Source organism: Thermobia domestica, chromosome 8 (assembly GCF_964235325.1).
Source record: "Thermobia domestica chromosome 8, izTheDome1.hap1.1, whole genome shotgun sequence".
NCBI lineage: Eukaryota > Metazoa > Arthropoda > Insecta > Zygentoma > Lepismatidae > Thermobia > Thermobia domestica.
The window spans coordinates 75,089,555-75,116,726 of NC_137461.1; the positions used below are offsets into that span (position 1 = coordinate 75,089,555).

At 35.5% G+C, this 27,172-nt stretch overlaps 1 protein-coding gene across 1 annotated transcript in view; it reads right to left on the reverse strand.

Moving 5' to 3' along the window:
- The window catches only part of LOC145692173 (cytochrome P450 2J2-like), a 32,747-nt gene extending 5,883 nt beyond the window's left edge, over nucleotides 1–26,864 (reverse strand). Inside the window, exons 1-3 of the mRNA XM_081767472.1 lie at nucleotides 26,705–26,864; nucleotides 19,709–19,889; nucleotides 13,512–13,626 (exon numbers count right to left, since the gene is read on the reverse strand). Coding sequence (XP_081623598.1) covers nucleotides 13,512–13,626; nucleotides 19,709–19,889; nucleotides 26,705–26,864 — 456 coding nt within the window. The remainder of the gene's footprint in view (nucleotides 1–13,511; nucleotides 13,627–19,708; nucleotides 19,890–26,704) is intronic.
- Between the last annotated feature and the right edge of the window lie 308 nt (nucleotides 26,865–27,172).

The following is a 27,172-nucleotide window of genomic DNA, read 5'->3' on the forward strand; positions in this document are numbered from 1 at the left end:
ACCGGGCTGAACTTGGATTTAAATAGCATAGGAAGAGTCACTGTTTTTCTCAGCGACCCCTAAAACTATAGACTCGATTTTAATATCGGCCATTTTTGATCATTTTTAAATATATTTCATTCTCCTTCTCCTAAAGTGCATCGCCAAAGTGATATGACAGAAACCACCTCAGGTCTGATCCTCATCTATGTTGAAAATGAAATCGAGTTCGGTCGGGTGGTTCAAGAGTTATTAAATTTTATTTATTTTTGTACATTTTCCATCCCCACCTCCTACCCTAAGTTTTAGGTCAAAATGATTTGATAAAAAACACCCCAAGTCAGAACTTCATCTATGTTGAAAATTTGATTGAGATCGATTGGCTGGTTCAAGAGTGATGAGGTCACAAAGACAGCACGTATATTTCTTTTTTAACATATATATTTAAAGGGAGGGATCTATATATTTATTTTTATTTATATCAATTTTTGTACATTTCCCTCTTCTCCTCCAACCCTACATTGCTCCTCAAAGTGAAATAACGTAAACACACTCCCAGGCCCAAAACTCATCTATGTTATAAATTTGAATGAGATCGATCGGCTGTTTCAAGAGATTAGGGTCACAAAAATAGCCACTTTCAATTTTATAATATAAATTTATTGTTGTTGCGTAATGTAATATCGTTCAACCTCGAAGTGTCGTATATCCAATGACGCTAAAAGTTATATTAATAAACAATTATTCAACGTATAAGCATTCGGCCATTTAACAAAACTTGCGGTCACATGTACTAAGTTTTTCTCAATGTCATGAAAATGTTATTTCGATATTAGTTTTAAGAGTACAGATTGAAAATTTCCAACGGATGCTTGAATCTCGGAGCCAAGGCCATACCCATGTAGTCGGCACCTATGATATACGGTATTACCGATGTTCAATACTACATTTCTCTTTAGTTTTGGAAGAAGAACACCACTAATATGCTTTGAAATGAAATGAAGTATCTAGTTTATCGTCCCACGTTTAGGCATCAAGGCTAAGGGAGCAGTGATGATGTGAAATGACTGAAATAGTGGAATGGAGAAAGTAGGAGGAAACGAAAAAATACCGAGAAAACCCACGCACACAGTGTTTGTCCACCAGAAAAGCTCACATGGTGCGAGATGATAACTGTGTGGCTTGTAAATGAGTAATATCTACAGAAAACGCAAACAACCAATTCAGAAAACGACATACTGTTGCTATAAGCTACAGGGGCAGACTCACACGGATTGCATAAACTACTGGAAACACATTCAGTCCTTCAGCATTGTTACTGAAGCCAAAAAAAAATCTCCTTCTTTTTCACAGTATATAAAGAAATCAAGTAGTGCCGGTACTTGTGCAAGATTCTTGCGCAAGAGTCATGGTCTTGATCTTGTTCTTGCAGGTATCGTCTTGATCTTGGTCTTGGTCTTGGTCTTGGTCTTGGTCTTGCATCGGGATCCCTGTTCTTGGTCTTGGATGCAAGACTCTTGCAAAAGCTGCAAAACCAAGACCAATGTTCCTGTCAAATTGACCAAAACGTGTCTCTAACGGAGTAGCAGGTTCAAAATGTATTCTAAAATTAGAGAAACGCAGTAGACCCTTATTTTGTTACATATAAAGAATGAGCCAGAAAAAACTTGGCCAGTAACTTTGACCAAAAAGTAGGTAAAGAAATGAAAAGAAGAAAGGTCGACGTATGGCAAGATAGCCCCCCCACTTTAGAAAATTGAAACAATGACTAGGTCATTCGTTTGTACAACGTTTGTACCGTTTGTACCGAAAATATTTTCGTTTGTACCATTTTCCTTATAGGGTTACTTGAGAAGTCGACTGGGGGGGCTATTTTGGCGCCAAGATAGCCCCCCCGTATCACAGCACAAAAAATTGGAATACACCATTCGAAAGCAAATCGTTTGTACCGTTTGTACCGAAAAAAGTTTTCTTTGTACCCCGATAGTTTTCGAAAAACAGGGGATGACATTTGGGGGGGCTATCTTGGCGCCAAGATAGCCCTCCCGTATCACAGCACAAAAAATTGGAATACACCATTCGAAAGCAAATCGTATGTACCGTTTGTACCGAAAAAAGTTTTGTTTGTACCCTGATAGTTTTCGAGAAAGAGGGGATGACATTTGGGGCGGGGGGCTATTTTGGCGCCAAGATAGCCCCCCCGTATCACAGCACAAAAAATTGAAATACACCATTCGAAAGCAAATAGTTTGTACAGTTTGTACCGAAAAAAGTTTTGTTTGTACCCCGATAGTTTTCGAAAAACAGGGATTGATATTTGGGGAGCTATCTTGGCGCCAAGATAGCCCCCCCGTATCACAGCACAAAAAATTGGAATACACAATTTGAAAGCAAATCGTTTGTACCGTTTGTACCGAAAAAGTTTTGTTTGTACCCTGATTGTTTTCGAGAAAAAGGGGATGATATTTGGGGCGGGGGGCTATCTTGGCGCCAAGATAGCCCCCCCGTATCACAGCACAAAAAATTGGAATACACAATTTGAAAGCAAACCGTTTGTACCGTTTGTACCGAACAATTTTTGTTTGTACCCTGATAGTTTTCGAGAAAGAGGGGATGATATTTCGGGCGGGGGGCTATCTTGGCTCCAAGATAGCCCCCCCGTATCACAGCACAAAAAATTGGAATACACCATTCGAAAGCAAATCGTTTGTACCGTGTGTACCGAAAAAAGTATTGTTTGTACCCTGATAATTTTCAAGAAAGAGTGGATGGCGTTTGGGAGGCTATCTTGTACGCAAGATAGGCCCCCTAATATGTACTTTTTCCGTGCCCATTAATAAGTATTATGTGTCTATTCATGTGAATTTATGTGAATTTAGATCTCTTGATGTACATATCCAAATGAAAAGAAGGACTTGGGTATAACGCAACGTTAAAACTGAATCGGCGAGTGGGAAAACAGTGTGAGTTCAAAATAAGCCATTTTGAGTTAAAGGCGAAAATTAAACTAAAGATGTAGAACTACAGGTTGTAATGAAGAGCAGTACAATTTGGAAGACCTCGCACTTATAACAGAACGCTATAATGTCGACTGTACATTTGTGACATTAACAAACTAAAGTTCTTTTTTCAAACATCTCAAAATGCGTTTTGTGCACTAGTAGTGTTTTTCCACTCAACGATTCAATTAAATTTAATCTATTTGTGCTCTTTTTCGTAAATAAATACCGTAAAAAGCATAACGAAGTGTGTACAAATTCAGAAAGAAACTGGATTTACAGAAATAATCTTAAACAAAGAAAACTAAAAGATGAAATGTTTGCTCACCTAAACTGCGTCCTTCCACGTTTCAGCTTTACACCAACTGAAAAAATTAGCTGTTTATATCTGTCACATTAACGGCTCGAGAAGTTTGCCGCTTTCGTAGACAATAGAGGAAAGCAAATAGGCCATTGCTGAATAATACGTATTTACTTAAGGAAAAGGACAAAAATAGAGAAAATTTAATTGAATCGGTGAGTGGAAAACTACTATAGTCCACAAAACGCATTTTGAGATATTTGTAAAAATAACTTTCGTTAGTTAATGCACAAATGTACAGTCGACATTATAGCATTCTGTTATAACGTGCAAGGTCTTGCAAATTGCACTGCTCTTCATTACAACTTGTAGTACTACATCTTTAGTGTTATTTTCGCCTTTACTTCAAAATAGTTTATTTTGGACTCACACTGTTTTCCCACTCGCCGATTCAATTTTAACGTTGAGTTATTACTGAAAAATTCATTTTTTATTTTGATATGCAGAACCAGAATTCTAAATACACATTAATTCACATGGATAAACATATGATACTTATTAATGGACATGGAAAAAGTACACATTAGGGGGCCTATCTTGCATACAAGATAGCCCCCAAATTTCATCCCCTGTTTCTCAAGAACTATCAGGGTACAAACAAAACTTTTTTCAGTACAAACGGTACAAACGATTTGCTTTCGAATGGTGTATTCGAATTTTTTGTGCTGTGATACGGGGGGGCTATCTTGACGCCAAGATAGCCCCCCAAATGTCATTCCCTGTTTCTCGAAAACTATCAGGGTACAAACAAAACTTATTTCGGTACAAACGGTACAAACGATTTGCTTTCGAATGGTGTATTTCAATTTTTTGTGCTGTGATACGGGGGGGGGGCTATCTTGGCGCCAAGATACCCCCCCCCAAATGTCATCCCCTGTTTCTCGAAAACTATCAGGGTACAAACAAAACTTTTTTCGGTACAAACGGTACAAACGATTTGCTTTCGAATGGTGTATTCCAATTTTTTGTGCTGTGATACGGGGGGCTATCTTGGCGCCAAGATAGCGCCCCCAGTCGACCTCTCAAGTAACCCTATAAGGAAAATGGTACAAACGAAAATATTTTCGGTACAAACGGTACAAACGTAGTACAAACGAATGACCTAGTCTTTGTTTCAATTTTCTAAAGTGGGGGGGCTATCTTGCCATACATAAAGGTCGTTTTAATATTTTAGTTGACTATAAAGTAAAAAAAAAAAATAAAAAAATAAACACACAAAAGATATCATAAAGAACTAATTGTGGAAAAATGCTTGTACATTACTTTTAATCCGCTTCATAAGAGTTCACACATCTTCTGTTATTTGATTTTCAGCTGCAGTCCACTTGCGACGAAAAGTTTTCAAGTGAGCCGCCTTCCCTTTTGATGTTTTCAATGTTCTTTTATTATGGGCCCAATATTTTTCAATTGGCCTAAGTTCAGGGCAATTTGGTGGATTTGCCTCTCTTCGAACTGCGACGATACCCTTTTCTTTATAACAATCAGTGGATGCTTTAGAGTAGTGAGAGGTAGCAAGATCTGGCCAAAAGAAAACAGAGTTACTGTGTGACATTACAAATGGATACAAGCGTGTTTGTAAACACTCATTCGTTTAAATTCCGCCTTTAATTGTCTCTGTTGTGATGAACGCCTTGCTTTTTTTTACCGCATGAACAAATAGCTTGCAAAATCAAATATGTTTTGGGATATTTGGATGCCTTCCGTTGTTTAAATTTATCCTGCACATCTTCCCTCTTCAGTTCTACGTAGTACACCTTTCCGGGAATTTGACTGAAATCAGCGACACAATAGGTTTCGTCGTCCATAATGCAACATTCATATTGAGTAAGGTACTGATCATCCTTAAGGTAAGTTTTCTTGCTCTGGATTTTTCCGTCAGTTGTTGCTTTTCGTCTCGGTTAGGTACCTTTTGCACTTTGAAAGATCGTAAACCTTTCCTTGCTTTAATTCTTTGCACTGTAGATTGGGACGCTTTGACCACACCAGGAACTGCTATTTCAGATTCTGACGCAGCAATGCAGTAACCATTTTCTCCAGCTTCGGTTGGCTAATCCTCGGTTTTCTACCTGAGCCAGGTTTTATTTCAACAATTAAATCTTGTGTGTACTTTTTAATTACATTTTCCACTGTAGACCAAGGGTACTTTATGAGTTTGCTTAATTTATTAAGGACATACCTGGATTTTCAAGGTGTTTGCTCACAATTAGTTTTCGTTTTTCTGACTCATCGACCTTTACCACACCACGCGCACTTCATAACTGACAATTTATTCGTGAGTAAGATCGGGAGTCTGTCCTTGCTTATGCACAGTGCTGCCAATGTTCATCTTATATACTAGAAAATATGGCGGAATGAAAGCGGCCAAGTTTTTTCTGACTCATTCTTTATTACCAAGTTGACGTGACATAATGTTCTCGGAAATTAGTATATACTCCTTAAGTAAGATGAGGGGACAATTTCTATTACATAATGTATGTATGTTTGTCCCCTAAGCGAATTTACAGAGCAATGAACTTGGTGTCTTCATTGAGCTGGGCTTTTATCATGTATCTGATTAAAATACCTCTTATAAGGTATAACGCATGCGTTACGAAAACGGAGAAACTTAAAACAGCAGGAAAATAGTATAACGATAATTGGCTATTGAAGATAATTATCAGTGGCGTATTTAGGGGGCGGGTCTTCAAGCTTAAGCCTCCCGAAATATTACTTACTCCAGTAAAGTATATGAAACATCTTGCAGAATTTTCACATTTTCAGGCAAAGCAACCCCTCCCCGAAAATTAGCATAGCCCCTCCCCGAAACAAAATCGTAAACATGCCACTGATAATTATATAATATTAATTTTCTGTAAACTGGGCGTCATTACAGACTTCGCTTGAGGGGAAGGCAAGACCACCGCTAACTTTCACGTTTTGTACTAATATATTAGTTGCTAATCGATTAAACTATACGTAAACCTCAAACTCCGGAGGGGGGGGGCAAATGCGCTCTCTTGTCCCCTCTAAATGACGCTCCTGTCTGTAAATACTAAGAAATCAATTGGTATTAATCTTGATTTGTTTGAATTTATTCTTTAAAAAAGAAGTAAAGGAAGACTAAGAAAGAAATAAAAAGAGTTAAATAAAAACTTGTTTGTATTGAAAGTAGGTTGAGAATTCTTTTGCTTCCGGCTGTTACATCAAGGTCGCGCGCGCTTCTGCTTTCTTCCCCTTCCCGCGCCGTAGGCTTATTGGTACGTGCTGCACCGAGGCTCCGTGACTTTTTACGTGTGTGCAGAGGTGGAAGGGTCAGCTGTCTTAAGGAAGTGTTCGCTCACACAGCGATTGCGGTCTTCGTTTCGATGGAATAATTGCAAATTGGATCACGTCGTTCGAGTTTAATTTATTTATTGCTTAATTTGTGAATGTCCTTAATCCTAATGAAAAAAGTGACAATAAACAAGGAAGTGAGGAATATGCAGTTACATGTGGTGATAACGTTTCTGAAAGATTGAAACTTGTACATAACTTGTTTGCTTGCACGCTTTACCTAATAAATTTTGAAACTGAAGAGATACATTTTGAGTGCTTGGTGTTGCACTTATTGGCTAAATTTGGCTAAATGTGTGGTTGCTTTAGGATTAGAATTGAATTTTTTTTCTTGCTTGGTTATGTCAATTCGAAGAGTTCTGCAAGTGAGTTTCTTGATGAAATTTAGTGTCCCTTTGGACCAAGTAGTTATCTCTCTCCGTCTTTTCTTTAATGCTAATAACTCACACAAATCTAGTGTTTATTCTTGCTTTAACCGACACAAGACGTGATTGCAACCCAGAGTGGAGTAAAAATTGGAAGTTAAAGTAGGCTGAAAAATTAGGGGTTAGTTCTTTTTAAATTTTTAGTAGTGTGTCCTTTGTGCGTGTTATTGAGTGCTTGTGTGGTTCTGACTCCAATTGCTTTTCAAAGGTTGGAATAGGAATATTCAGCAGGATTACGTCTCTGGTTTAAACTCGATTGATAACCAAGTTATAAGAAGATTGCGGGATTTGAACCCAATGCCTTTAATAGAAAATGAATTAAATTGAATTTTCTTACCGGATTGGTTTGTTATATGAAACCTATTTGTTTTCCTCAGAACTTAAATTCAATAGTGTTTTTGTTACAACGTACTAAATTGTGGTTCCCAACCGTTAGCACGCGGATTGTACATTGTAACAGTAGTAAGATAAGAAAACCTTATAAGATTTGGAGAAATTGTTATTATTCTTGAAAGTTTGTTTTAGACATATGTCTTGGACTAAAGCGGAAAACACGTGGTTCTCAAGCCTTAACCCGCATTTGGTATTGTTTAGATTTGATGAAGTTACGAAACCTTCAAAATCCCTGAACTAGGCCTAATGATATTATCTCTTGAAATTGTCAAATTAGTAGTCTTGGACAATTTTATATGGAAGACTTGCTGTTCTATGCTTTAGACCGCGGTCTTTTTGTATAGTTCATTTAATATTTCAAGATTTTCAGGTATTACGAGGTTATTTAGCTAGATTAGTATGGATTTAATAGTTTTTCCCAGATTAGAGATTTTGTTATGGTTTACTTGCTATTCGGATTTGAGTTAAATTGGAAAATTTAAATGAAACTTAAAAGTAGGATTTTCCATTTATTCATTGACTGATAAAGCCAAAACATTGTTCTTAAAGGGAATTCTGACCACTTTAGCTATTAAATTGAATAAGTGCAATTTGTGTGTGCATAACTTGCTGAGATCCATGGAAGGATTATATTGTATATTAATTGCTTTAATTTAGGGAATAATGCACTTGATGTTTACTACGTTTTGACGAGCTTGATTGAATTAATCTATGAATATTGAAGAATTGCAACGATTAATTGAATATTGTGCAGTCGCCCCTTGTCGGTCTGAGAGCTCAGATAGTGTGCTTATAAGTAACGTAATTGGGGATGTCAGAACCGACAAGTTGCGCCCAGGATTTTACATACCTTGAACTTGACAGAACGTAAGGCACGGGATCAGTCCTGGGTTGCATTTACATAAAATCAAACGTATGTAAAAAGAAACAGATTGTGATGTCGATGGGGTTGAAAGGGGTGAGAAGGGAGCAACTTTTAGGACAGATTAACCTACTTGCACTTACTTGTAGATTTGGATGTTGCCTTCTTGACGATTCTTCCAGTGGGCTGACGTCCGTCCATCTCTCTTTCTGGGTGGCTGGTCGTCCAAGTAGTCGAAGGTTAAGAGTTAGCGAAACCCGGACAAGGAAACCAACTTTACGAAGATCGCAAGTTCAGTAAGAGTCAAAACTACTCTTTAGTAAACAATTCATCGTCGTTAACAGCTATGTAACGTTAGCTAATACAAATGTGCTCTTTAGGACAGAGCAAGGCTAAATTTGTCGTAAACTTGAAAATGAAGCTCGCGGTTTACATCTTAACTCGTTTCTAATTCCATATCGACTGCCTCTTCCAAAAGTCTCTCAATCCTTTTTGTTTAACGTCCCTTCCGGGTTCATGAAAAAGTGCGTGCTCGTAGATTAACCAAGGTAAGTTGATGGTAGGAATGTGTACGGGGAAGCAATCTGTTGTTTTTATTAATTGAGAAATTACAAGTGTAAGAAGGAAATAACAGACAGAAATAAGACTTCCTAGTAGGGAAGGCAAATTAACTTAGAAAAAAGAAGTTGAAAAGTAATTTAACATTAAATGAATGATTATCCTTTTCACTGTAATGATTTTTAAAATAAAATGTCCCATAGTTCAAAATAAAATATTTTCTTATGTGTCTAAATACTCATATCTTCACAATATAGTTATTATGGAATTTGTTGCTGTGTTCATTGAAAAAAATCTTTGTAAATTTTGTAATAAAGATTTTTGTTGGAAAATTCGTGTTGTTATTTGTTATTTATTACTGGTGTTATTTATATTTGTCTAGTTGTTTATTTTGTGCTTCGACAGCCAAACCCTTCCTCAAAAACTCCTTCTGAGACTAAATTGAAATTTTTATTTTTTAAAAATATTTTTATGTCTAATTTAGCTACGGATCCGATTACAAATATGTTACGAGCAGCTGAAATATTTTAAGAATAGGGTATGCAAACTCCTGTGTAAAGGACCTACAATTTTTTATACTTGCCCGAGAAAGGTCTCAACTTCATCTGTTAATTTATGACTTAAAGAAAACAACGAAAACCTTATAAGTAATATAATCAGTACGCTGAAATTTGTTTCTCGTCTTTTTCAAGTTTAAGTGTAATATTTTTGCTCTCACGAAACAAATATATTTAAACGATATTTATCTATTCATCGTTCGAAGAAATTTTGGATACCTCAACTAGTTACACTTTCGGAATATATTCTTGCTAATATTCATCTACGCGAAGAAATAAGAGCTACGGGGGAGCGTACTAAACGTGCTTGCTACACTTTCTTATCTTAAGTCGCGCTATGTTGCAGTTGAGAACTGACAGAAATTTTCAAATGTGAATAAAATTAATAGTCGTTTCCGGAAAACTCTGTCCAAAGAAAACTCACCTCTAAAAGTGAACTACCCTGTGTGATTTCTTTAATGAGTAGTATTGTACGCAATATCATGGTCAGTGTTATTAGACAAATCTTTATTTGTAAAATATGAACAAACTCGCATGAGTCGCTTGACAAGTAATACTATAAAGAAACTCGTCGCAGAAGGAGACTATATCTTGTGCAGTTTTCTTTTCATAAGTGAATTGTCCTGTATTGTATGTTTGAACGAGTAAATTAATATATATATATATATATATATATATATATATATATATATATATATATATATATATATATATATATATATATATATTGAAATGTGAAAGAAATCGACTTCGTTATTTCTGAGAAAATCCCTCAGAAAAGACTCATCCTAAGATGTACCTTATGTTGAGTAAGAGTAAGAGTAAGGCACCCTATGTTGAATTTTCAGGACAAATAAGTTATGCCAATTTGTCAAGTTATTAATGTAATATTTATTTATGAAATATGAAAATAAATCTTCTAATTGTTTCTGGCGAACATTATCCGAAAGAAAAATTTACCCGAAAAAAACTACCCTTATAAGAAGTCATTTTCCATGAAAAACATGTTTTGTACCACAGTTGATGGTTGTTAATGCCATAAGAACCAAAGTCGTTAGTCATAAGTAGACTTCGGATCGATATGCACTAAAAAACGGCAAAATATGCATGCAAATATGCGCTAAAAATCACGAAAATATGCACTGAAAATATGCAAATATGCACTAAAAATTGTAAATATGCACCAATCAAAAGCTAAAGTTAAATGAGAATTTTTTTTTAATCTTTAGAGAAAAAGGCTGTATTACTTAAACTACATATATTTGTGTATAACAATGATGCATTCATGCTACAATATACAACTATGTAGTTTTCGGTGTTTTCTTGCTAAAACTTTCATTTATTTGTAAAAAAAAACTGTACATGGAAAATGTTCCTTCCGTGTCACGAGTCGTTAAGGGACAGTATTTCAAAGAAACAATGTTACTTCCCGATAAATCTGAAATCTGTGCGTCGTTGTTCCCAGGAAGACTTTATTTATTAGACAAGAATTTTATGCCAGAATTTTTCGCGTTTATTGAATGTGCGTTTCGAAGAAATGCTTCTCCGATTGGTCTTGAGGGCGTCTGCTTCGTTATTGAATCAAACAGCTCAAATGCACTGCAAAGTCCTAATCATCGCTCTTCTAATCTCGTTATGAACTGAAATGAGTATTGATAAACGCAAGGTCGCTTTTAATGTTTTCAGCTCCGCAAGCGTCCAAGGCTTCTTAAATAAATTTTGTTTCTTTGGGTTCAAACAGTTCACAGTCAGTATGTGAAATTAAAATAAATCTACTTTATATATATATATATATATATATATATATATATATATATATATATATATATATATATATATATATATACAGACAGGCGGGGCCCCCTTGACGCTCAGGTATAAACTGGATAAAATGTATTTCAATCCTTCTTAACACTGGATAAAGCCGCAAAATATGATTTAGCCCCTCCCTTGATCATATCCTGGATCCGTCATTGTTTTACAAATAATGCGCCAAGTATCTGTGAATAAAGAATAAATATACTAAGAGAAGTAAATAAACATTTCTGGCATAAGCACATAATAAAACCTGCCTAGCAAAATTGAACAGGACTCGCAAATATTTCCGATAAAGTTTTCAAAGTTAACCAAGATAGCTCTATGCTTAGAAAAATAAATAAGGTACATACATATAATGGACATAGTGAGATAAAATAAAATGTTGTATATAGGCCTAACGTATTCAATTATATTATTTATTTATGCTACGAATTAATACACATAAAACTTACAGTAAACAAAAAAGGCCTACATACGGTTTCAAAGACCAAGGCAAGAAGTAGATGCTATGCCAGGTTGTCTGTCGGTCATGAAAATCACGAAAGTCAAGAAATTTAGCTTTTGGGTCACGATTTTTTTTTAATCTGTACAAATATACGTACAGACTGGAAAATTTTGTTCTAAAAAACATCAAAATTCACAACCAAAGATGTCTATGGTCGGCTTTAGACGCTACAAAATCGTTACCAAATGGCACACATGAAAATTCGGCCCAATTCGCATCCAACTTCGCTCTTGAGAATGTTCCGAAATGTTATGGTTTGATAAAAAAAATGTACCATTCAAATAAACGAGGGGGGCCATTTAAATTTTCGGCCACTTCGATCACCTGTAGTGCGACATTTTCAAATTGGAATTTTAATTAGCTCAGAATTTTGCCGAATTTCCTTACATTTTTGTACCATAAAAAACTGTACCATTCAATTTTTTTTAAAAAAGGACCATTTCAAAACTTTGGCCACTTCAATCACCAGTAGTGTGACATCTTTAAATTCGAATTCTAACTAGTTTAGAATTTTCCCTATTTTTTGTAGATTTTTGTACCATCAAGATAGCTGAAATTCGAATTTGAAAATGTCTCACTACATATAATTTCAGTGGCCAAATTTTAAATGACCGTCCCTGGTTTATTTCAATGGTACAGAATATATTCTTGGTGGTACTAAAATGTTTAAAAATTCGACACAATTCTGAGCTAATTAAAATTCGAATTTTAAGATGTTGCACTACAGGTGATTGAAGTGGCCGAAATTTTGAAATAGTCCTCCCTCGTTTATTTGAATGGTACAATTTTTTTCTTGGGTGGACAAAAAAGGACAAAAAAAATGAACAAAATTCTGAGGTAGTTAAAATTCAAGTTTTAAGACGCCGCACTACAGGTGATAGATGAGGACAAATTTTGAAATGGCCCTCCCTCGTTTATTTGAATGGTACAAATTTCATTCTTGGGTGGACAAAAATTGGACAACATTCTGAGCTAGTTAAAATTCGAATTTGAAGGTGTCGCACTACAACTAAATAGACCCAGATTTTTCTTTTGGCATTCTTATAATGCCACAAGACCCCACAATTTCAAATACACACACAACAGTAACAACTTTAACTTCTGAGATGGATGACTTGGAAATTTTGTTGTGGCTGATTTGAGACCGTTATTTATATCTTCTTTCAAAAAGGTGCCAGTCACGCATCCTTGCCGGGAGAATAAATCACTCAGCCTTTTGTTATTCTTTCACATGACCTTGGAAGATATTCTAAACCGACAACAATCAACCATTTTAAGTTCTTGAGTCTAATTTATATTAGAAACTTGAAATTCCATTTATGAGGAAAGTTGTTGGACGTTTAAAATTATCAATTTGGTCGTTTCTTTAAATATGCATTTATATGCAGTAACGACATAAACATGCACTAACGTCCGAAATATGCAAATATATGCACTATAAAACTCTGTTATTTTACCCCAAAACACCTGAAACGAATTTCTGTTTAAAGAGCATATCAATATCACATCAGGAAAAAAAACATGCAAATATGCAACAATCCGAAGCCTAGTCATAAGTATTACTGTCATTATGTGTGATTGTATATGTTTCCCCACTTTGCACAACACATTACCACTACATAATAATGGTACGTCATAGCTTTTATAAAGTGAAATGTTTCAGTTTCTATATTTAGAAAGAAGTAGCGATATCAAATGTTACGTACAATACGATTTTAACAAAACAAATACCAATCTTTCACCTTAGGTATTTTGTAGTTCAATAGATCAGTATCCTCCACAGCCAGTCTTGGAAGTAGTGCTATTACTGGAGCTATCCTTTGTACCTCATGGATAGTGGCAACTGTGTAGGGCATCCTGAATAATAAAAAAATTAGGTGTAATGTAAATGCTGTACTTTATCAAAACATGAGTAATATAATAATATCAGGCAGTACAAAAGAAAGTGAATTGGTTTTATTGAAATATTGAAGAGTGATTAGCAGTAGAGCTAGATTTAAACTACGTCTGTCTAGATAACAAAACCATATTGTTCTTTGACCTCACTCAACGAGACCAAATTTAATATTCAGTTGAATAATGTACCCTGGGATAAATAAAATGAATAAAATGAAATTTCTATTCTTGCGTCCCATAAAAAATATATTTAACCTTCACCTCGTCACTGCTCCGGAAGTCATGAAGGCAATAAACAAAATCAAATCACCTGCTTCAGGAGCTGACGACTTGCCAATCATTCTTATTAAAAAAATATTACTGTTCATTGAAGATGTCATTGTGCATATTTTTAATAGTTCCATCACAACCGGAGAATTTCCATCAATTTGGAAACTCTCTCACGTTCGCCCATTGCCTAAAACCAAAAATCCAACAAAAGCAGAAGATCTTCGCCCTATTACTACACTCCCTGCACTCTCCAAAGCATTAGAGCATATAATACATGACCAATTAACTAAGTTCCTCGAAAAAAATAACATCTTAAATCCGTTTCAGTCAGGGTTCAGATCTCAGCATAGCACTTGCACTGCTCTAGTAAATATCACTGATGATATTCGTGCCGCTATGGATGAACGACAAGTTACACTGTTATCCCTACTAGATTTTTCTAAGGCTTTCCAAACTATAGACTATGACATACTGATTGCCAAACTATCTACCTTCTACAACTTTTCCCAGTCAACTTTATCTTGGTTTAGCTCCTATTTATCAAATAGAAAACAAAAAGTTGTCACTAATATGTTCCAATGCGAAACTTGTTCCATATGGAGTCCCGCAGGGCAGCGTCCTAGGACCTTTTCTGTTTTCCTTATACATCAACGATTTACCTGAGCACATCACCCATTGTAAATATCACTTATATGCAGATGATATACAATGCTATTTAACCACTAATCCCCTAAATTTAACCACGGCGATTGATCATTTAAACAGTGACATTGAAAGTATCTGCACATGGGCACGTAAAAATGGACTGCAAGTAAACCCAACCAAATCAAAATCTTGGTTCTCGTAAACTACTCTCCACAATCAATATTACAAGCCTACCGAATGTTCTCGTAAACAATGTAGCCATTCCTGTAAGTGATAGCGTCAATAGCCTAGGACTCCAGATCGATAAATTCCTAAATTGGACAGAACATATTAATAGAGTATGCAAGAAAACTTACGACTCCCTCCATTCTCTTCAGCGTTTAAAAAACCTTCTTCCGGAATCCATTAAAGAGTCCCTGGTTCATTCTCTCATTTAGATTATTGTGATGCAGCATATGTTGATTTAACCGAAGATCTGGGAAAACGTTTGCAGCGCATTCAGAATGCCTGCGTTCGATTCATATTTAATAAAAAGCGCTTCGACCACATCTCCCATTGTTATCAGACACTAGGATGGTGCAATCTAAATACCCGCCGCCGCATTCATTCTCTAACACTTTATATAAAATAATTAATAGTAAGAAACCTACTTATCTGTCCTCTAAATTTAAATTTCTCGGCGATACTCACCCACTAAATACCCGTTCTAAAGGAAATACAACACTCGCCGTTCTAACGCACAAATCTAATTTCTTTTCCAAATCTTTCATACTATTTGTCACCAAAGCTTGGAATGACACCACTGAAAGCATCAGAAACTCTGAGTTGACTTTTAAACTTTGGCTTAAAGAATATCTTTCTAATGTAGGTCTTCAGTAGGAAAGAAAAAAAAATGTTACACACGAAACTATTCCTGGCGTTACTATGCAGTCGTTTTTTTCTTCTCTCCCTTTCTATTTCTTCTCATTTTCTTTTCTATTCCCTTCTGATACATGTGTATGAATGTATACATTATAGACAATCACTTAAGTAGGTGCATCATTTTATCTATAGATAGCGAATCATAGGAATGTATTTTATGTTATATATAATCAAGATTGACGTATTTGTTTCTCCTTGTATAGTTTAACATGTTTTTAGCATATCTCTTGTTTGTTTTAGTGTTTATTTTATATGTAATAAATTTCATTTTCATTTTTCATGTTTTATTTTCTGTATTGTTATGTATGTCGGTAACTCTTTAACGTGCCTAACTGTATGTCATTTTTAATCTCGTCGTAAAAAAAAGAGAGAGATCCGACTGTAAAGAAAAATGTAAATGGCTGAATGGAAGAAAAGGTTATGCCTTAACTCCGCCATTTTAAATAATAAATAAATAAATAAATAAATATACATAATCAGGTGCTTTTGCACCAAAGATGATAGTTAACATTGAGCCACCGAGCCCCTATATAACCAACGGAAGGAAGCAGGCAGGAAACAAAAATTTTAAAAAATTCGAGATAAAGAAATAAAAAAATACACTGTGTTCCTGAGCGCAAAGGAACTTATTCTTGGCTATATAAAAAGTGTTGCGTTTACGACGCAGGATATCCTGTTTCGATTCCCAGTGGCTACTAACGTGGCTCCGGTAAAGCCGTAGGTCCACGTTTCGTACAGTCTCACTGCTAAAAGGAGCATTAAACTAGGTTTCATTGGTACTGGAGTTTCCGAACCATACAATGGCGGCCATTTTGAAATCGGTGCTCCATATGGAACATCTTTTGATACAGCGTTACTTAGTTTTCCAAGACCTTTCGAACGAGTTATTACTCGACCCATGTTCCCATTTGACATTTGAAAGTTAAATATCTGTTACACCCACTTAGGGAGGGCGGAGAGGGGTACTTTTGGCGGAATTGGGTTTCCCCTTAGCAATATATAACGTGTACTTGAAACACTTCTTCTATGATTTACCATTTTTTAAATATTTCCGTGGATTGATTAAAATGACCCACCCTGTATATATATATCTATATCTATATCTATATATATATATATATATATATATATATATATATATATATATATATATATATATATACTTTAAAAAGGACAGAGAAAAATGCATACTTTACTGTGAAATACAAATTCACAGACAACGCTTTTATGTAATATTTTAACCAAACTTTAAATTCACTTACGCATGTGAATGCTATGACATATTTTATGATGCTTGATGTCAAATAAACTGTACTTGTATTTGTGACAAAAGCTTAAGTAGCGAATAGCTGTAGAGAGAGCTGTTCATTTTTTAAAAAAAAAATCGGAGTTCAGCTGCTTTTCTGGAAAACTAGCTAGTAGCTGCAGTGAGTTACAATTTTACCATGTAGCTGTAGCTATAGTGCAGCTACCTTTGAAAAGTAGCTTTCCGATCAATCCACGTAGTAAAATATTGTTGGCAAATGGCGAATATACAATACACTTTCCTTCTAAGGGTGCGTCTCGGGTCTATTTTCGCCGAGCTTCCTTGCCTCGATTTCAAAAAGCGGTAAAAGGAAATTTGTCATATTTTTTCAGTTGGTTTTCTGTATGCTCAGAAAACCCTTATAATTAGGAATATGATTATGAGTACTCGGGTCATAACAAAAGGAGAAGCAAGTAAACCATGGCCTTACTCACCTGAACCGATGAAAATTACTAAGCACTGCTTAAATCCATTAATTTCCAAGATAGATATGCAAAATCTTTATCGAGTGAGAAAAAGTGATGTCAACCGGTTCGGCTGCAGCCCTGAGTCAGAGGCTCAGCTCGAGGTTCCACTCGATTCAACTAAGCCAATAGCTTTAGCCGGTTTGATTGGAACGAGGTATTGGCTCGGTTCGGCTCGGCTTAAGTGAGTCATCGACTCGAACGGACTTGGTTGCAATGAGCCTTCAGCTCGGCCAAGGTGAGCCATCGCCTCGGTTGGGGTGAGCCATCAGCACGGTTCGCCTCAGCTCAGGTGAGCCATTGGTTCGAGCCGGCTCGGTTGGGATGAGCCATCGACTCGGTTCGATTCGGCCCGATTGAGCCGAGGGCTTGAGCCGGCTCGGTTGGGTTTGCTGTTGTCTCGGCTCACTTTTAGGTTCGGCTTGGTGGTGTCTGAGCCGTGAGCCGAGCTGCTCAAGCAGTTGACAACACTAGTCCTTTGATCTTGAGGCAAAATCGATTTGAAATCAGCCCAGAAACACACACCTCATCTCCACTTACAAAATACTCATGTGATGTTATTTGGGGTAAGGTGACGGCCAATGTTTCATGAAACTGAGTGCATTCTTGGGAGATAGACTCTAGCAAATGGTGATACTATTGAAAGCTATTAAGAAGTTTAGTGAAAAAATGTCAGTACGTCGTGAAAACCTATCTAAAATGATTTTGATGCACCAAGATAATATAAAGTCCATAGGTGTAACAACAAACTGGGAGGATTTTTTTCTATTACTTAATAATAATAATAATAATAATAATAATAATAATAATAATAATAATAATAATAACATGAACGGCGTTCCGGTAATAACGAATTAGGTATTCGGAATGATAGTGATCTTCAGAACACTAAAACTCCAGATTTATCTTCAGATTTACCTATAACTTACGGATCGATGAAAGAAGTGATTTACAGTGAGGAGGAATCACTTTGGGATATATAGAAAAGGTTTTATGCCTTTACACCTTCTTACTTTTGGATATATTAAAAAAATTAGTCTATCTCCTTCGTGCAATACATGTACTGTAAAAGTGTACGGCAGGAATAACAGACAAATAAGAAAATGAGCAAATAGAGCATGCAGTGAGATTAGAACCAAGTTCAAAAGTACTAAATTCACACAGAAATTAAGAACTTATCACTCATGGCTATCAGAACAACTACGAGGTTTTGTTAAAACTTTATGAGTAGAGAACGAACTTGTCAACAACTCTTCTTTTTTTAAAAACAAATTTTGTGGTCAAAAAGCTTGTGTTGTTTACCTACAACCAAACCTTTTGCTTTTACCAAATACTATGATGTTCTAAACGTATCATTACATTAAATTACAAAACAAGAAAACAAACAGACAATAAAGAACTGAGTATTTCAAACAGCAAACTGTGACCTGTGTTCGGAAAACCCGTTATTTGTTCCTATTATTTCCCCTACCATTCCTTAGAATGCGTTGTTGCAAAACCTACAGTTTTAAGGTACTTAGAAAAGTTCGAAACGAACATTTTAACGAAAGCAAACTCTATATTATGTGTTAGCGCTACATTAACTTTAGTACATATCACAAGTAAGAATACATGCACAGTTATTGAAGGTGCTCAACATAGTTGCAATTCTTGTAAAACTAAAGTTCATAGAACAAGACTTGTATCTATAAATCTTTAGGATCTTCCAGTTTACAGATGTCAAATGGAATCAAATGTCTCAAACTTTGAAACAACTTTCTGTAATTATCGAGCGTGTAAGCGGACCTGTTTGGAAATCACGCCACCACTGATATTAAACTTCAGCTATATTTCAAGCATGAAATATTACCTTAAAATGGCCTTTTATTACTTAAATGTCAGAACGCACCATAAGTGTCACGCATGCCGTTTTGTTTCAGAGCATAATCGTGGAACGGAAGACTGGGAAACTTTATTTGTTTCCTTCCATATCATGAAAGTAACGACATATGCTGAGTTAGTACTATACTACACACATATATGATGCATTCAGAACAAGCAGAATTATGACAAATACACAAGTTATGAGAAATTGAGATAAGTTTGGTGGGACAAACTGCACGGAAAAGTTGGCACTTCGTTTATTGTAAAGAGTTATTTACTGTATCTGGACATGAATCACTTAAGCTCTGGAGGAAGTTTCAGAAAGAGATCATAAAGGTTAAAAGACGTTCAAACTGACCAAAAGTTAACTTGATTCCATTGTGTATTGAACACCATTTATTGTAAGGATACAACACCGAAAAAATTATTCAAATACCATATATTAAATTATGTATACATTTGTCAACATAACTTACATATAGGAAAATAGAAATAATTGTCAAGATTTAAATGTTCTTTCTGCCTTTGAAACATTTTAAATTACATAGGAAACAGTCATTAGTTTCTTTCTTACCTTTTAACGTAATTCACGTAGGATGGTGAATTAACTCCTATAACTGTGTCTATTTCTTTCTGGACTTTTTTCTGAACTTCAGGATGCAGCACCTTATATAAGATTATGAAACTTAACGTGTTACTAGCTGTATCCAATCCACCAAAGAGCATGTCCGTTATTATGTCGTTACAAGATGACTCTGCAAATATTTATGCATAAATATTAAGAGAAAAAGTAACTGTAACAATAAAGAATTGTGTGGTGTGGATACGACCTTTTATGTGAACTTATGAGAACTGAAAAGAAAGTACTGGCAGTAATATGATCACATTGAACATGAATACACAATTGTGTAGTGTTACTAGCAGACATAGTAAAAAACTATTCATAGCACTCAGGGTTGCTCGTTTACTATCTGTATGCAGACGAAGACATAGGAGTTAAATGTTAGTATGAAATTATACTACTGTAAGCATGTTTTTTGAATTACAGCATCGCTGCATAAAGATTAAGGTATCCCGTGGAAGAAACAATATACGGTTTCTTGCAGGCCTCCTGGAAATCTATGATAATGAAATATTTTCCTTTTAGACTGACCTACCCTTCAGAAGCAGCATTTCGATCAAGACGTGAAAAAACTAAAGATTTACCACGTGCACAAATCTTGTCCCCGAAGCGCAGTAATCGAGTTGGTTTTTCGGTAAATCAGGGCCGGATAGCAAGGGACCTAGTAACAGAGGTAGGACGAAAGCACATCATATGTTTTATGTTTTATGTTACGTGCTAGGAGTCTAAAAATCGAACCTGTTCAACACTTATAAATTTTACAATTTACGCTCTTACAAGTGGCCGTGTGGGGCGTTACAAGGTAGGAGCACAAGCGTTTCTTGATCTAATCATCGCCATGAATTGAACCTGGTACAATTATAAAAGCTTGAATTGAAAAATTTCAATGAATGGTGTCATCCTCGTTCTCCAGCTGGATCCCCATAATTTCCTCCAAAATGCCTGAAAGCTTAAAGTAATTCTTATATTAATGTGTGAAGCGTATCATGTGAACAGTTTCCATCTTACGGTTTCTCCTAACTGGACAGTAAATATCGCGTTCTACCGGCGGTTCTGATAACAACATCTTAATTCAGAGAAGGAGAATAGTTCCATGCACGACCTATTATTATGCTGTAAGGCAATCTCCGTAGTCACAATTCTGCTTTTTGAAATACAAAGCCCGTGAGCCGCCCTGTACTCTACAAATATGATCCCTGTGACTTTGGCAACTTCTCTAACTGAAGGAAGTACTTAGAAGACAACACTTTGTTATCGAAAACATCCTTTTGTATGAGATAGTGGATCTTATCCTGAAAATTGATATAAATAATACTATTGCTGATGGTCAGGGACTTGCAGCGTTGTAAAATTAAGTCATAAATATGACTGGGATAGACATTGTTTCCATGTACTAGTTTGTAAGATCTAAAACAATGGATTTAACTCTATAGATGTGTTGTCGTCACTTTTTCTAATCATCATAGTTATGGCTTTATGTTAAATCATCCTTAATTTAATTTGATCAGTTCAATTCCATTTTCCAGGTGGATTTTGAAAATTTGTCTTTTCTATTTTTAACGGAGAAATAAGATTGTGGATCAAACTTGATTTTGGAACTTTAAATTCATGATAGACACAGTGTCCGGCTGTCTGTTATATGTTTTGCTCCATAACAATCAATATTGAAACTTGAAATTGTAGTATACGTATTTCTACCAAAATTCCGGTTTGAAAAGAGCGATATACAGAACTAAAACCTTCATTTGTAAGTTTGATTCTGTATACTTACATTCACGCGTATATACCGCTACCTGTTACTATTTATGTTCTATATACACAATTTTAAAAGAAGAAACGGATTTTTCATATTACTTGTGGTTAACATAGCGGTATGAGAAAACGAAACTAATTGTTGGATTCTATATATCATATGACATTCGATATAGGTTTGAAGTGATATTGTGGTAATGCCACTACCATGTGATTACGGCTTCCATAGGCAGTTTTGTCAGCGAGTATCTGATACCTTAAGACTTCATTGTCACTCATGGGTTAAGACTTCGTTACCTATATATGTTGAATATTCTTTTCGGGAAAATTCCTAACAGTTGAACATGAGGTGATTGATCAAGATCCGCCTAATGTGCAGGAAGCTGAAGCTTTCCTCCCGGACCAGATATCTGGTAGAACTGAGTCGCGTGTTTGCATACACTACCTGAGTTCTGTTCTTTCCTCTGTACGACTAGGACAAACACAATGCATCTGATCCTTGTTGATCAGGGAGAAGTAACTCCTCCTTTTTCCCTACATCTCCATTGTGTTAATTTTCATATTTCTCACTGGGAGATATAGTCGTTTTATAATCTTAGATTATGTATGTACTACACAGTCGAATGCCTAAAATATGTATTTATACGTAAATATGTCACACATGTTTGAATCGTTATTGCATCAATGTAGAATTTTCTATTTTCTATTTTCTCAGTAAGAAACAGTCAACGTTAGATATGACACTCTCTAGCGCGAATTCTCTCGTAAGAATAGGTAGTTTTTAATGTACTGCCCTCAAAGCAAATTGGCAGATGGTTTCATAAAATTACGTAATTCATGCTTGTCTCTCTCGCGTAGTTCGATGTACCTTGAGCTTGCAATGATAAAATTAAATCGCTTTTTGTTTATATATAGGGCGATTATAATTAAAGTGCTGCTATTCACAGTGGTCCAGCTCGGGCTGTAATGAACGTATTACATTGAAATTTGTTCAATATACTAATGAGACCATGCAGAAGAGAGTAATACATTAGTTCTACTTCCCACCACCAGGGGAAAACGTGGCGCAGTATAAGTATTACGAACTTGGAAATGGTAATGAATGTATGGATAAGACGATTATCTAGGTCGAAGAGGTCAAACATGTGAGATAAATGTCATTCAAAGAAGATGAATGGGAGGGTTTTGTAACAAATGGTTCAAAGGGAACAACTTTAGGAACAACTACAAGTTATCAAAATGTGAAACTTCGTTTCCATATAATGGTAACAAATGGTGAGATGGAAATAACTTTATTAACATTTGCGGTTACAATGACTGATTTACATAACAAGACCCGCATGGCACCAGATACATGGCACAAATGTTGCATCTGCAAAATGGCGTGCACAATAATTGCTTGCAGCAGCTTCAGAGGAACTGTTGCAACATGCCTTATGTTACCCTTGAGATTCGGCAGAGACTGAACATTTCCATGGTAGTCTCAAGCTTTCAGATATTCCTCAGCCAAAAGTCTGTGACAACTTGGACTCATCGTCACAATATTTTGTGTGAATTTATATTTTTTGTATCTGAACTTTTGAGGTACCCTGTTGTTTGGACTCTACAACCAACGGGAATTATTGGATTTAAGAAATACGTTCTGCTATTGGTGTGAAATGGACTATTTATATGCGAAAATAATACAAAAATAAAGAAATTTTTGTCTTTCTTCTAAAAAGAAGAAATAAAAGAATAAAGAAGAGACATTAATTGTGAAGAAAAACTGAAAAGAAATCACTCTGAAAAGTAATAGAGATGTTTCGTATAGAGTTTTATGTATTTATACGTCAATAGTCAACTGTGTACCATTGCGCTCTTCCTCCTGGCTGGTGCCTTCCTTTCCTCACGCGAGAAGCTAGGAAGAATTGAACGTTGCCTGAGGTGCTATTTCGCAGCACCGAAGCAATCCCATCCGTGCTTTCTGTACTGCCACGTCAACGAGTTGCTGTATGATTGTTTGAGTGGCTGTGTTTGAAATCAAAGAGGGACTTATTCTAATTGAATTCATTGCTGTTTTTGTGGTTTTTGCTTTTCTTTCTTTTGTCTCTCTTTTGCTTTTACGTCGCTTGGTACTATTATCGAAATCTTTGGACTTTTCGAATCATTTTGATTATCCATCGTTTGGATTTATTTCCGTTTGAGAAAAATTGTTTGCTGTATTTTCTATTGAGATGAAAGGAAAGGAAAGCCCAGCAGTTAACGTAATTGCGGTAAGTGAAGAAATATTATTTCTGTATTTCTCTCTGTTTTCTTTTGGGTTGTTAAGTTTTCTGCTTTAAAGGAGTGTTTTCTTCATAGTTTGTGTTCTATATTCTGTTTGAGGTACTATTGTCTTTGGTTTAGTTAGTTGAGTTAATTTAGCGTCCCTATTGAGTTGCTCCAATTATTAGTATTCTTGATTAATTGGTTTAAAGATTAATTTACTTTAGCGTCCCCATTGAGTTGCTTCAATTACTGTTATTTTTGGTTAATTGGTTTAAAGATTGATCCAATTTAGCGTCCCCATTGAGTTGCTTCAATTAATGTTATTTTTGGTTAATTGGTTTAAAGATTGATTTAATTTAGCGTCCCCATTGAGTTGATTCAATTACTGTTATTTTTGGTTAATTGGTTTAAAGATTGATTCAATTTAGCGTCCCGATTGAGTTCCTTCAATTACTGTTATTTTTGGTTAATTGGTTTAAAGATTGATTCAATTTAGCGTCCCCATTGAGTTGCTTTAAGTACTAGTATTTTTGGTTACTTGGTTTAAAGGTTGATTTAATTTAGCGTCCCCATTGAGTTGCTTCAATTACTAATATTTTTTGGTTAATTGGTCTGAAGGTTGATTTAATTTAGGGTCCCCATTGAGTTGCTTCAATTACTAGTATTCTTGGTTAATTGGTCTGAAGGTTGATTTAATTTAGCGTCCCCATTGAGTTGCTTCCATTTCGACTATTCTTACATAATTAATTGGGAGGTTAGTTGCTCTAGTTTCTCGTCTCATTTAATTTTCAGTTTCAGGGTTTTTGTAATTAATTAGGTTTGAAGTTCGGTTAGTTTAATTTAGTGTCATAATTCTTTTCAGTTTTGAGTAATCTTGCGTTAATGGTCAATTCTGTAAAAGTTTTTTTAGATTTACCGTCCTTTTTTGTTCTTTCAGTTTTGAGTAATTTTGTCGTAGTAATATAGTTTGTGGATAGTTTTTTTTATTTAGTGTCCCATTCGGATTGTTAGTTTCGAGTGCTTTTGCAACGTTAACCTTATTGTTTGAAGGTTTCTTTCATGTAAGTTGGTATATTGGATTATTATTCAAGTTCGGTACTCTTGGTTTATTTGATCTAGTTGAATGAAACTAGCTTTCAAATTAAAATTACTAAAGAATAAATTTGATTCTGTGTTTTAACTTCATTTCCTGTTGTTGGTGCTTATTTTGTATTAAGTTTGGTTTTATTTAATTGTTAAATCAACCGTTTGAATTGGTTCATTAATTTTTTTTTGCTACAATTTGTAGTCCTAATTGATTTTCTTTGAACTTATAATTTATCGTTTGTTTGCTACTAATTTTCCGATTGGCGTTTGAGTAGCAAATTTTATTCCCAGTTCACGTAAGTTTTTTGATTTGAAGCTTAGCTTAGTTCTGTAAAATCTTCTGCCAGATCTAATAGCTTTCTTGGATTATCGTTGTTCTATGAAACTATTTATTGGCAGTTAGTTTGGTTCTGAAATTTTCGGATAGCTGTTTTTTTTTTTTTTTTTTTTTTTTTTGTTTTCTGGAGTTATATTTTCTGAAAATTAATTATATTGCTTTAGCTTCTGTTTAGGGTCTTTCGCATATTATTGTTTCATTAATCTGTTATTGATAACGTTTCTTCTGAAAGTTCTCGATTTGGAAATAGCGTCCCAAATTAAATATTTAGGTTTGAACACCACTCGCTAAAAAAAATCTTTAAAACTCGTTGATTAACTGTAACAATTTAGTCTCCAAATTATAGCAATTAATTATTTGATTCAAATCTGTTTGGTTCATTTAAATTAATTTTTGTTGAGCTTTAAAATAATTATATTTATAATCTAATTTGGTCGGTTGACTATTGGCTTACTTATAAATAATTCTATCAATTTGGAATTTGATTAGTTGTAGAAGTCTGTGATTGACGGTGTGACCAAATTAAATCATTCTATTTAATATAAGAATTTATAATAGAGTTGTGAACTTTCAATATTTATTAATTTTTGGAACTGTTGTTACACTACGGATTGAATGAGATTTGAATTATATATATATATGGTGATTAAAAAGTAATATTTTTCTTCTGTTTTAATGCAAACTGTTAAAGAAAATAAATTGTTAAATTGAATTTAGTTGATTTTGAATGAATATATTGCTAGTGTAATTCTTTAAGATCTTAATTCTTTAATTGTTAATTCTTGACTTTAGATAATTTACTTAAGGGATATATATTTATATATACAGAGACTGACAATTTTTCAGGAGCACGGCTGTGATTCTTAAAGCACTCCACTGTATTGTGATTTGCCGAATCGTCCTTGTAATTCTTATTACGGAATTTTTTTGTGGGATCGTTGGACGAACTAGATGGTTTTTCACTTTTAAGCGCGGGAGCATTACAAGTCACATGGACCTAGATCAGGGGATCTTGCTGGCTACGCATTCGGGAAAATTCGGCACTGAAGGTTTCACGAAGGAAATCGTTCCCATGGCGATTGATGTGCAGTGTTACTCCGTCTTGCATGAAAACAGTGCTCTCAAAACAGTTCCATGTCTATAGCGCAGAATCACATGTCCCACTAGAAGATCCGTGTATCTTGCCGATGTCACGGTACAGGTGACAGCTCCTTGAGGAGTATTCTCCTCAAAGAAAAACAGGCCAATAATGAACGTTCCTGTGAATCCAGACTATACAGTCACGTACGCAGGGCGTAATGGATGCTCCTGCACAACATTGAAATTATCCGAGTCCTATGCTCAATTGTTTTCCGTGTTTACTGCCCTTTCTAGTGCGAAATACGCCTCATGAGTCCGCATCATACCCCACGACCACATGTCATCCAGTTTCCTTCGTGTCAAGGCTTTGTTGCGGATCTAGGGCTTTGAGTTGCTATACTGTGAGGAATACTGTAAGGATACCAGTGTAAAGTTACCCTAAGTACTTTCTACACTGTTAACCAATTCACGTGACACAGCCTGAGAACTGGTAGCGGAGTATGGAGCACGTGATGTGTTTCCCACAACAACAACAACAACCTCGCAAACAACCTCCGTTGGAATGGGCCGTTTTCCTCTTCCAGGAGCCACATGCAACTCACCCATTGTCTTGAATTTTAGTATCATATTATGTAAGCCATTTCCCGATATTCTATATGCTTTCAGATGCCGATATTCCCTTATTGCTGCACTGTAATTGCTCCGGAGCTGCGGTTGCTCAGTGCTAGAGCGTTCACCTCTGGTTTGTGGATCCGTATTTCGATTCCCGCTCGCGGTAATTGAGTTTTGTGGTGGAAAAACAACGGTTGAATATATATGTTGAAACAGTTGGGAGCAAGAGCAACCAGCATGATCAGAATGTCAGTGTCTTCAGCTACAACGGCAACATGGCTGTATGACGTTGCCATATTGAT